Consider the following 10,000-nt stretch of genomic DNA (forward strand, 5'->3'; position numbering starts at 1 on the left):
CACACACACACACAAAAGCTCCCACCGGTCTCTCAAAGTACAGATAAGAGACCAACCCATATTGACCTATAAAAACAATTCTTCTTTGTTCTATTATACAGTATGTGGTCAGAACTTAACACAGACTTGTTGACACTTGACTGCAACACAGATTGGCGGTTTTAAACGTAACACAGAGTTGCTGACACGTAACTGGCATAATTAACACCGACTGACACCATCAAGGATGACCACTTCTTCATGAAAAAAAAATAAAAAAAATAAAAAAACACACCACATTATTACCACACGAAGGTCACACACAATTAGCGCAAGTCATTTCACTGACACATACTCAATTAACAACATACGACACGTAGGTCACTGCAAAATTAAACTTCAAGAAAAATATCAAATTAAAAAAACGAAAAAAACGAATAAAAGAAAATACGTCACTGGACTGCTGTACGAGACAAGCTTTCAGGGGAGGAAAAGGAAGGACGGTGAATGAAAGGCAAACTTGGGAGGAAGAACCGGAAATCTGAGCCAAGGAAGAAAAGGGATGAGGTAGAGGAGGAGAAGGAGGAAGAGGAGATGAGGAGGAAGAGGAGGTTAGTGCATTAAAGATGGATGCAATGATGGGGGGATGAAGAGAAAACCAGAGGCCTACCTGGCACGTGAAAATGCTTGGGTGCTGGGATCGTGGTGGGCGTGTTCGATCTGGCGTCAAGCTGACTGTAATAGGGAGAGCTCCTGCCACTCTCAGTGCCTGCAGTCAGCCCAAGACCAATGAGAGAGCGTGAGCGAGGGTTTGGACCCGCCTCCCTCCCCTCCCCCTCACCCAACCCCAACCAATCACAGCCTAGAGAGAGCTCAAGCCTTGCAGTTCACAGCAGCCAGCAAACTGGAGTCGTGTGCGAATAAAATAGTGAGCAAAAATGCCCATTCAATATGGCATAATCTACTACTTTAACAGTAAAGTTTGCAATGTTGATTTAACACTGAGTGATCTAAATTTAAATTTAACCTGGTGTTGATCCTACTCTTTAAAAGTGTTGAGTCAACACTGCAAAAATGTACTGTGTAAAAGCAAACAAAAACAAGCACGTCTGCAGGTTACACCGCTTTTATTGATGATGAATGTGCTGCTGCTTCAGCTTTTTGATTTTTTATTTTGTTTCGTTTTAAACGTAAAGTCGGCACTCCTCTCGTTCAGCTTATAGCCGTGATTGCATTAGCAATACTGCTGGCACCAGCAAGTCCACTCCAGCGACATTTCTAGAAGAGCTACGAGAATTTTTTTATTTTATTTTTCAGAGGAGGAAGAAAGGGAAACAAAGTCATCTCTGGAAAAGGAAAGGAATGTGTTGCATGATGCGATACAGGCAAAGCGTGAGGTTTTAGTGAGTCGGTGCATGTCAGTCTCATGTGATCCCAAGAGCAGAGCCTAAAGTGGGGTGGGGTGACCTCCCTCATCTCCCCTCCATTAGACACTGCTCTTATGTGGTTGGAAAGGGGGGGGGGGAGTGATGACATGTTGGGGTTGGAGTTGGGGTAGAGAGAGAGAAGGGGAGGGAGGGGTGACTCTCAACTGTCTGCAGTGCACCTTTCTACATCCTGACGTCTGACAGCAAGCTGAGACAGAGCCCGGAGTCATCAACACACACTATAAGCAAATATAGAGATGCACGCAGATACACGCACTCATATGCACCAAAACACACGAGAGCATACACACGCACGCACGCACCACGCACGCACGCACGCACTGCGCAAAAACATAAACACAGACACATGCACTGACTCAACCACTCAGGCACGCAAGCATACACATACACATACACATACGTACACACGCACGCACGCACGCACGTACCCACGCACGCACCCACGTACCCACGCACGCACGCACACACACACACACACACACACACACACACACACACACACACACACACACACATCATAACACTCATCCCATGTCAGGGCTTGTCTCTCATCTCATCACCGGAGCTGGAGTGTCAAGAGTAAGTGGCCTGTCTGTCTCTCTGTCAGGCAGACAGACAGCTCTGATATGCTGGTTGTTCAGCTAATGGTGAAGGGCTGCACTGCAGAGATTTGGAGGAGTACGAGTGTACAGCATGAGTGAGGGGGCTTGTACACAGGGTAAGCTGAATATTTTTTTTTCTTTGGAGAAAAAAGAAAAAAGAAACCTGTTTTTCTTTTTCAAACAACTTCAGATGACTTTATAAAAACGGTGCTGCAAAAACAACATAATCCAAAGAATTTCAACGGCATCTTCTACAAAGCAGTTCAAGTCGTAGGCTTTAAACCGGACTAGACTTCCAACTCCTTTGGATAACATGAGAATCTTTGCAGATCAATCTTGTCTAAAGACAATACAACATAACAACAAAATGCTGTAAAATCATAGCCGTCGTCCACCACACCGGACGCCGCTCTTCCCAGCCGATGTGTTGTATGTCCTGTCCACATGTTGTACTGTATGTACGTACAGTTATGTAATCAATCGAGGAGACAGGAGACAGGAAAAGGGACAAGGGTGGTGGACTGGCCACGGCAGACGCTGCTCGACTCACCAGAGCGGTAGTAGAGCTGCGGTGAGCGCGGTACGGTGGGCGACATGCCCTGCCGGCTGTATGTGGGTGAGTCGATGTAGCCGGGACTAGACGAGCGCCGCTGCCGGATGTCGATGTTGTCGTAGATCTCCTGCGATTGGACATTGAGGGAAGAAAAATCAAGTCGAAGTCAAAGTTTTAAAAATATATATTTTTGGGGGAGAGACGGGGAGGACTCGGCAAATTACTTCAGGCCGGAATCGAACCCAGGTCGCAGGCCCAGCAGTGCCCAGCCAACTGAGCCACGGCTGGGCCAAAGTCAACGTTTTTTGATTTGTCATTTGTGCCCAAACTAGTAGTCCAGGTAGAGACATTGGAACGCTTGAGCCCTCAGAGTCAATAAATCAATATGACAAAATAAGACATTGAAAAAATGAAAACCGATAAGGGTTGTTCAGATCTTTAGTTAGTAATACAAATATAAAGTAATAGCTATAGCACTGATGACTGCAATAAACTAAAATTCCTGTTGATATAGGGGCTCAAGATCTCTTAAGTTAAGAGTTGATACAGAACCGTCTCAGTCCATTGGGTTGTATAATCTGTACCCATATTTCAGCTAGTTTGTCTTCGTTTGTTTTAGCCACACAACAATATTTAAATAGCTGTTTGATAGAGATTACCATAGAAAGTATGATTAAAACCGCATCTTTGCAAAGTAATTTGCACATGAAAGTGGATTTAGAAGGCTTTGCATCTGAACTCTTGACATCTTCTCTTTATGAAATTCCTCTACTCATCAACCACGTCTAGGGCCCAACACTGACTAACAAGAAAGGAAGGTGAGAGAGAGGATTACAGTACCTGAGAGTAAGGAGAGAGGGTCCCCAGAGACTGTCATTCGAGCGGTGTGTGTTTCAGATTAACAAAAGAAAAAGAAGAACATAAAGAAAGACAGGAATGAAAATCTAATCCCACATGGTACCCCCGAAAAACAAAAAGGCAAGTCCAATCAATCCATGCTAATAAAAAGGATTAGTGTGATCTAATTTCTACTATACACCAAGGAGAATAAGTGGAAAACCGTCTCCGACGTGCTTGCTCTATTGACACCTGTACTGCACACACACAAAAAAACTAGTGTTAATACACTACTATTTGGGTGGAACTATTCTATTTTACACTTCAAGGCATCCAGCTAAAGTATTCATTATTGAATCATTGAGAAGTGTACAGTGCTACTTATTTCAATCTTGAACAATTTAAGGATTAAACGATCCATAGATTGAGCAGCAATATCTGCCTGTGTGTCATATTATTAGTGAACTATTACACTTATCTATGGTGAGGAGGAGGAAAGGTGCATTTATAAAACCGTGGCAGGTAGCACGCATGGGCCCTTGTAGCACTGTGGAGGGGACAGCAGTGACAGGTGCGCAGCCAAGGCAGGTGACAGCCAGGCACGGGGGAGGAGGGGAAGGTGCGGAGGACAGGGGGGGTGGGGGGTGGGGGGGTGATGTGGATGTGGATGTGATGTGTCTGGGAGAGGGGGTGGTGGAGTCTGGGGGTCAGGGGAGTGCTAGCCTTCACACATTCGCTCATGACACATGCATGCTTCGGCTCTTGCACTAGCGCACCGCACACACCCATACACACACACACACCAAACAAATCAATGCAATCTAAAACACACGCTCATGCTCGCTCACTTTCTTTCGCTCTTCATCGGTAGAGTACACACATTCTCTACACACATTCATTCCCTCTCTCTTGTTTTATTTCTTTCATTTACTCTTACACACATATATCTTACATTTATTCTCACACACATACTGATGTACCATCTCTCTCTCTCTCTCTCTCTCTCTCTCTCTCTCTCTCTTTCTCTCTCTCTCTCTCTCTCTCTCTCTCTCTCTCTCTCTCTCTCTCTCTCTCTCTCTCTCTCTCTCTCTCTCTACCCCTTTCACTTCATTCTTTTTCTCTACTTTCTGCACAAACTCTATTTCTCTCATCCACACACACATGCACGCACACATGCACGCACACACAACACACACACACACACCATAAAATCAAACCACACACACACACACTGGTGCATTCGTGCACGGGGGGAGTTTATCATACTATACGTAAGTGTTGAGCGAACAACACCATTGGCGGTCTCAGTACCTCCCCATAGCTGTAGCGCTCTAGCCTGTCATCAGAGCTGTATCTGTCATACGGTTCATAGGGGATCAGATCGGGCTGGTGCACGTCATATATAGCTTTAACCTTAGGCAGCGCAGCCAGATCTTTATAATTTAGGAGCTCGCTTTCCACTTTGGCCTAAAAAACAGAGAGAGAAGACACAGGGGGAAAGAGAGAGACACAAAGAGAGAGCAAGAAGAGAGAAAGAGAATGAGAGAGAGAGAGGGAGAGAGAGAAAAGGAGGACGAAGAGAGATTGCTGGTAAGAGAGGGGCGAAGCTTGGAGTGACACTGACAAGCGATCCAGGAGGAACCTTGAGGTCGAGAGCTAAGCGTTTTGGGACAGACGAGGACAGACATCAAGGACACACACACATATACACAAACACACACAAATACACAAACACACACACGCACACATACACACAAAAAGATACACACACACTCAAAACACATACAGTACATGGTCCCACAGACATATAATCAGGAACACCCAGACAGACAACAAAAGCAGAGAGACAACAGAGTTAGTGACACATGAAGCACGTGGAAAGCAATGGGTGCAAGTCAAACCATGTCCTCCCATTCTTTTCTGCTGCTTGTGGCCTCCTGCCTTGGTGTGCCGGCTTGCCTCCATGGAGAAAACAATAGTGCTCCACTATCAGCCTAGGCGGAGCAAGTTTTGGGGGGGCTTTTCCACATTCCACATCCCGATTGTAAATAGACAATGGCCTTTGAATTGTGCTTTTGCAAGATATTTAATGAGGCGATGAATATCAATGATGTCGAGCATTGTCTCACAAGGCCACAAGCAATAGGAAAGGATGGGAGTTAGTACTTTGACATGCACATAAAGACTACTTGTCTGAATCCCCATATGAAAGCCCAATAAACTTCACCTTATTAATCCTTTCCCATGACAAGGGACGGGCATCCCTAGCCTGGTTCTCACAGACGGCGCGTGTGTGTAGCTCCTTAGGTCCCTGGTGGAGCGGAGCTACACACACTACCATCTGGTAGTACTGCCAGTAACATGCTCTTCTCGAGTAGAAAATAAATGGAGCATTTATTGCTTAAACATCAATGGCAGCTCGCATTGATGAGTCACAGGACGGATTATAGACTACCGTAATTCCTCGAATAGTGGCCGGGGTTACTATTAAATTATTATTTTTTTGACCAGGCTATTAATTGGGGTAGGCTACTATTTGAGGGGGGCTCCTATTTTTTTTATTATTATCAATTTTATTTTAACGATTGTCATTTGGTGTGGGAAAAAAACTAAGCTCATAATTTTATACCTTACATTTATTAATTGTTAATTCATATTTCGAGTCTTAGGCCTATTGCATACCATTTCATTTGTTTCTAATTCATGTCGTTAACAATGTAGGCTTACAACATGTGACGCCGTCTATGTGCACGTCTGTGATTTAGCCTACCTCAGAAAGTTTTATCATCATGAGAGTGCCACAAGATGTAAACTTAAAAAGAACTAACAGATGCATGCACACATCCACGTGCCTGGACCGAGATGAATAGCGTAATGAAACATAAAAGGACATCAAAAAAAACAGTCTTAAACGCTGGCCTGTTCTGTGTAGTAACATCAGCGCAGCTCGACATGAGGGAAAGTCATTCACGGCCGTAAAGGCTATATATCTTTGGCGCAAAGCTATTTCAATGCCAGCGCTTCTGTTCTTTGGACAGGCAAGCCCCATATAGTCTCTTGTGATTATTTAATTTCAAATAGATACCCATCTTTCGGGGCTCACGGATGTCAGAGCAGTTTGATGCAACAGCAGTTTGATGCAATTCTGTTTGATGGTGTGCGCAAAAATGGCCATTCTCCTTCACCGGGGCAATGTCGATGCGTGTCTCCCACTGCCCGTCAACTTCTAAAGACAATGTCTCATGATAGTGGTGGGAAATGCAATGTGATCTCGTAATCTCATATGCGATGTAATCTCAAAGCGTGCATGCGATTTCCTCTTGGCCAGTCAGAGATGGCACCAGTTTGCTTTTTAAAATGTCTGCACCCTGTGCGCCGGGAAAGCTGTTTTTTAAAACTAATAAAGAAACCTGCTTCATCATTGGCGGGTAGGCTATGCAGTGACTTTACTGTTTGCCCAAGATCCTCCCGTAAGCACCTGTTCATCGTGATCTAGCGCAGTTGCAACAGTTGCAACCTCGCGCATGCAACTCCATTGAAACGTGGACTTCAGGTCTATTCTGATCAAAATGAACCAATCGAGTCGGCTTTACTATTTTTACTTTACTTAGGCCTATGTCTACTTTACTAAGATACGATGTATTTTGTGTAGGCTAATATTTGGAGACATCACCTTGCCCTTTCTGCAAAGCGCTTTCGGGAAGCACGTCTCTCTCTCTCTCTCTCTCTCTCTCTCTCTCTCTCTCTCTCTCTCTCTCTCTCTCTCTCTCTCTCTCTCTCTCTCTCTCTCATAGCCTACACACACGCCAACTCGTCCAATTATTCGCAAGACGCTATGTTTAATGTCACATGGCTCGTCTTGTTGGATACCAGGCAAACTTGCAAGCACCTTAACTTTCGATTTGTGCCGCTTGGAGAGGAGGCATTCCAACTGTTACAATTTAGGCATCGCCTACAAACGTTCCGAAATTGTTTGAACTTTAACACGTTGTGCAAAATGCATCATTTAAAAACGCACCGGTTACTAAACGAGGCCGGCTACTAAACGGGGCCGGTGTCTATTTTTCCGATTTTCCACAACACCCGGTTACAAAACGAGGCCGGCTACTATTAGGAGCCCGGTTACAAATCGAGGAAATACGGTATATTGACTCTCCAGAGATGAACAGGAAATGTTATTGGAAGAAATCGTTGGTGGTGAGTTGCAATAAATGCACCATTTATTTTCTGACTCGAGAAGAGCATGTTAACGGCAGTGCTACCAGACGGTAGTTTGTGTACACACACATTGGTGAAAACCAGGCTAGGGCATCCCAGGTACAGAAAGAAAAAGCCCTGCCATATATCACTGTTCACTTTAAGATTATTGATTTCAGCATCTGATCCTAATTTGAGTTATGCCACAGGTTAATTCACGGAATTGCTTATACAAGCCCTCAAGTAAGTTTAGAACAGACAAAAGAAAAGTGGTGATAGGACTTTTACTTTCAAACTTGGGATGTCCACCTGTGTGAATCACTATAGTAATGGAAACTGAACACCCGCTAGCCAGGTACAATAGGAACTGTTAATAATAGGCATGTGGAGTTACGTGTATATCATGAGGGTGAAAGGTGCACTTTGAAGCCCAGCATGGACGCTGAGACGCTGCAAATGTTCATGTTTTGTCTCAAATCGTAAGGAATCTCTCGCAGTGAAGAGCAACCTGGATCCAGCTTCTGTCCAGTGCCACATATTCCAAATGTCCAATTCCTGTCCAATTAGGGCATTTCTGCAGGTAAATTACTGTATATGGTCATTTTGAATATATGGCACTGGACCGTTGCTTTTGAACTGGAAACTCGACGACCAACGCTTGCTGCTTGCCCTGTTTTTGGCTCCTTCTTGGGAGAGAGCACAGGTTGCATGACTATCATCACCTTAATGTGTTGCATCACTAGGAGGGTGTAGTCTGGCTAGAGCACAGGGGTTTTGGATGCCAATCAAGTACTACCAATGAACAAAAAACCTACGGCCAAAGGTTGCACATCAAATCATATATGAAGACAATGTTCCCAAAACAAGAGGTTACAAGGGTTTCTTTTCCATACAGTGTGCTGTACATTCAAAGTTTTCAATTACACCAGCATGTAACTGATAACCTAATGAGTTATAAAATAAAATGCATGTAATATTATCTTGCTTGCCAAAGCTTGCTATGTTGATATGTTGAATATCAGCAGAGGTGATGTCATGCAGGGTCTCAAAGTGCATCATGAAGGGCGTCTTTAATTGACACAAATGTGTGTTAGAATTGGAGGCTGGTGCAAACTAACCACATTATAACTACCTGACAAACACACACATACACTTACAGTAAACGCTGAAGAACTACACACAGCTTTTTTCACTTGGTGTGAATGCTCTAATGATGCTGTTATAGCTTAGAGACAGAGGGCATGCTGTGTAAAGTGTGTGTGTGTGTGTGTGTGTGTGTGTGTGTGTGTGTGTGTGTGTGTGTGTGTGTGTGTGTGTGTGTGTGTGTGTGTGTGTGTGTGTGTGTGTGTGTGTGTGTGTGTGTGTGTGTGTGTGTGTGTGTGTGTGTGTGTGTATTAGTCTGTCTGCATCTCTGTGTGTGTCTGTGTATTTCTGTGTGTTTTGAACTTAGATCAAAGCCTTCTACAAGTTACAGTTAATTGGGAGTCTCTCTCCAAAATCCTTGCCGACACACATACTGTACACAAAAAAAGGATACACGCGAGACACAACAACACCTACAAGGAACACATCCCCCACACATAAACATATAATTAGGGGCCACATAAAACATAAAACAAGCCCCTACTACACTGAGACTGAATGGTTGGACCACCCCTGCTGAGTTACACTGTCAACAAGCCAGCCGCGGCCCATAAACAAGACCAGGGGTGCATTTCTTGAAACCATATTTGCTAACTACGCTAGCTACTTTGTTGTTCGCATTGCAATTTCCCATTCACAACTACCCAAGTTGCTAACTGGTTCACAACTACGCTTTCGAGAAACAATTGCTAGCCAGTTAGCAACTTGGGTAGTTGCCAATGGGAAATTGAACTGGAAACAACAAAGTAGCTAATGAAGCTAGTAACTATGGTTTCGAGAAACACAACCCAGACCTGGGGCTGAAAAAGGAGCTGAAACAGGAGCAGAGACGTGTTCCACAAACATGGTGAAGTGATAAACATGGCTAACGGTAGGGACACATAGACACGAACTTCGCCATTCATTCCTTTGAGGGAGGCGAAAGCAAGCAAACAGGAGCGAAATTATTAAACAAGTTTAATATCATTCATTTCGTCTGCGACGGCCAATCAGATCAACAACATAACTGTTCCATTCCATTTGATTCGCCACGACGACCTGATGACGGTTGAGCTGTCTGAATGGAACACTGAATTTCGCCTCTCTTCGCCTCGCTCATTTCATCTAGTGTAAGCCAACCTACAAAAAGAGGTACACCTGCTAATAGATAGCCTGCAGGTGTCATTGCGTTATGACACTGAGGACTACAGGCTCCTTTTATTAGCTGATTTACCACCACCTTAAAGTGGTAGTTCGCTATT

At 44.3% G+C, this 10,000-nt stretch overlaps 1 protein-coding gene across 1 annotated transcript in view; it reads right to left on the reverse strand.

Moving 5' to 3' along the window:
* The window catches only part of LOC134453036 (actin-binding LIM protein 3-like), a 151,203-nt gene that overhangs the window by 26,366 nt on the left and 114,837 nt on the right, over window positions 1-10,000 (reverse strand). Inside the window, exons 10-13 of the mRNA XM_063203795.1 lie at window positions 4,731-4,886; window positions 3,423-3,452; window positions 2,580-2,709; window positions 650-748 (exon numbers count right to left, since the gene is read on the reverse strand). Coding sequence (XP_063059865.1) covers window positions 650-748; window positions 2,580-2,709; window positions 3,423-3,452; window positions 4,731-4,886 — 415 coding nt within the window. The remainder of the gene's footprint in view (window positions 1-649; window positions 749-2,579; window positions 2,710-3,422; window positions 3,453-4,730; window positions 4,887-10,000) is intronic.

Source organism: Engraulis encrasicolus, chromosome 7 (genome assembly GCF_034702125.1).
Source record: "Engraulis encrasicolus isolate BLACKSEA-1 chromosome 7, IST_EnEncr_1.0, whole genome shotgun sequence".
Classification (NCBI taxonomy): domain Eukaryota; kingdom Metazoa; phylum Chordata; class Actinopteri; order Clupeiformes; family Engraulidae; genus Engraulis; species Engraulis encrasicolus.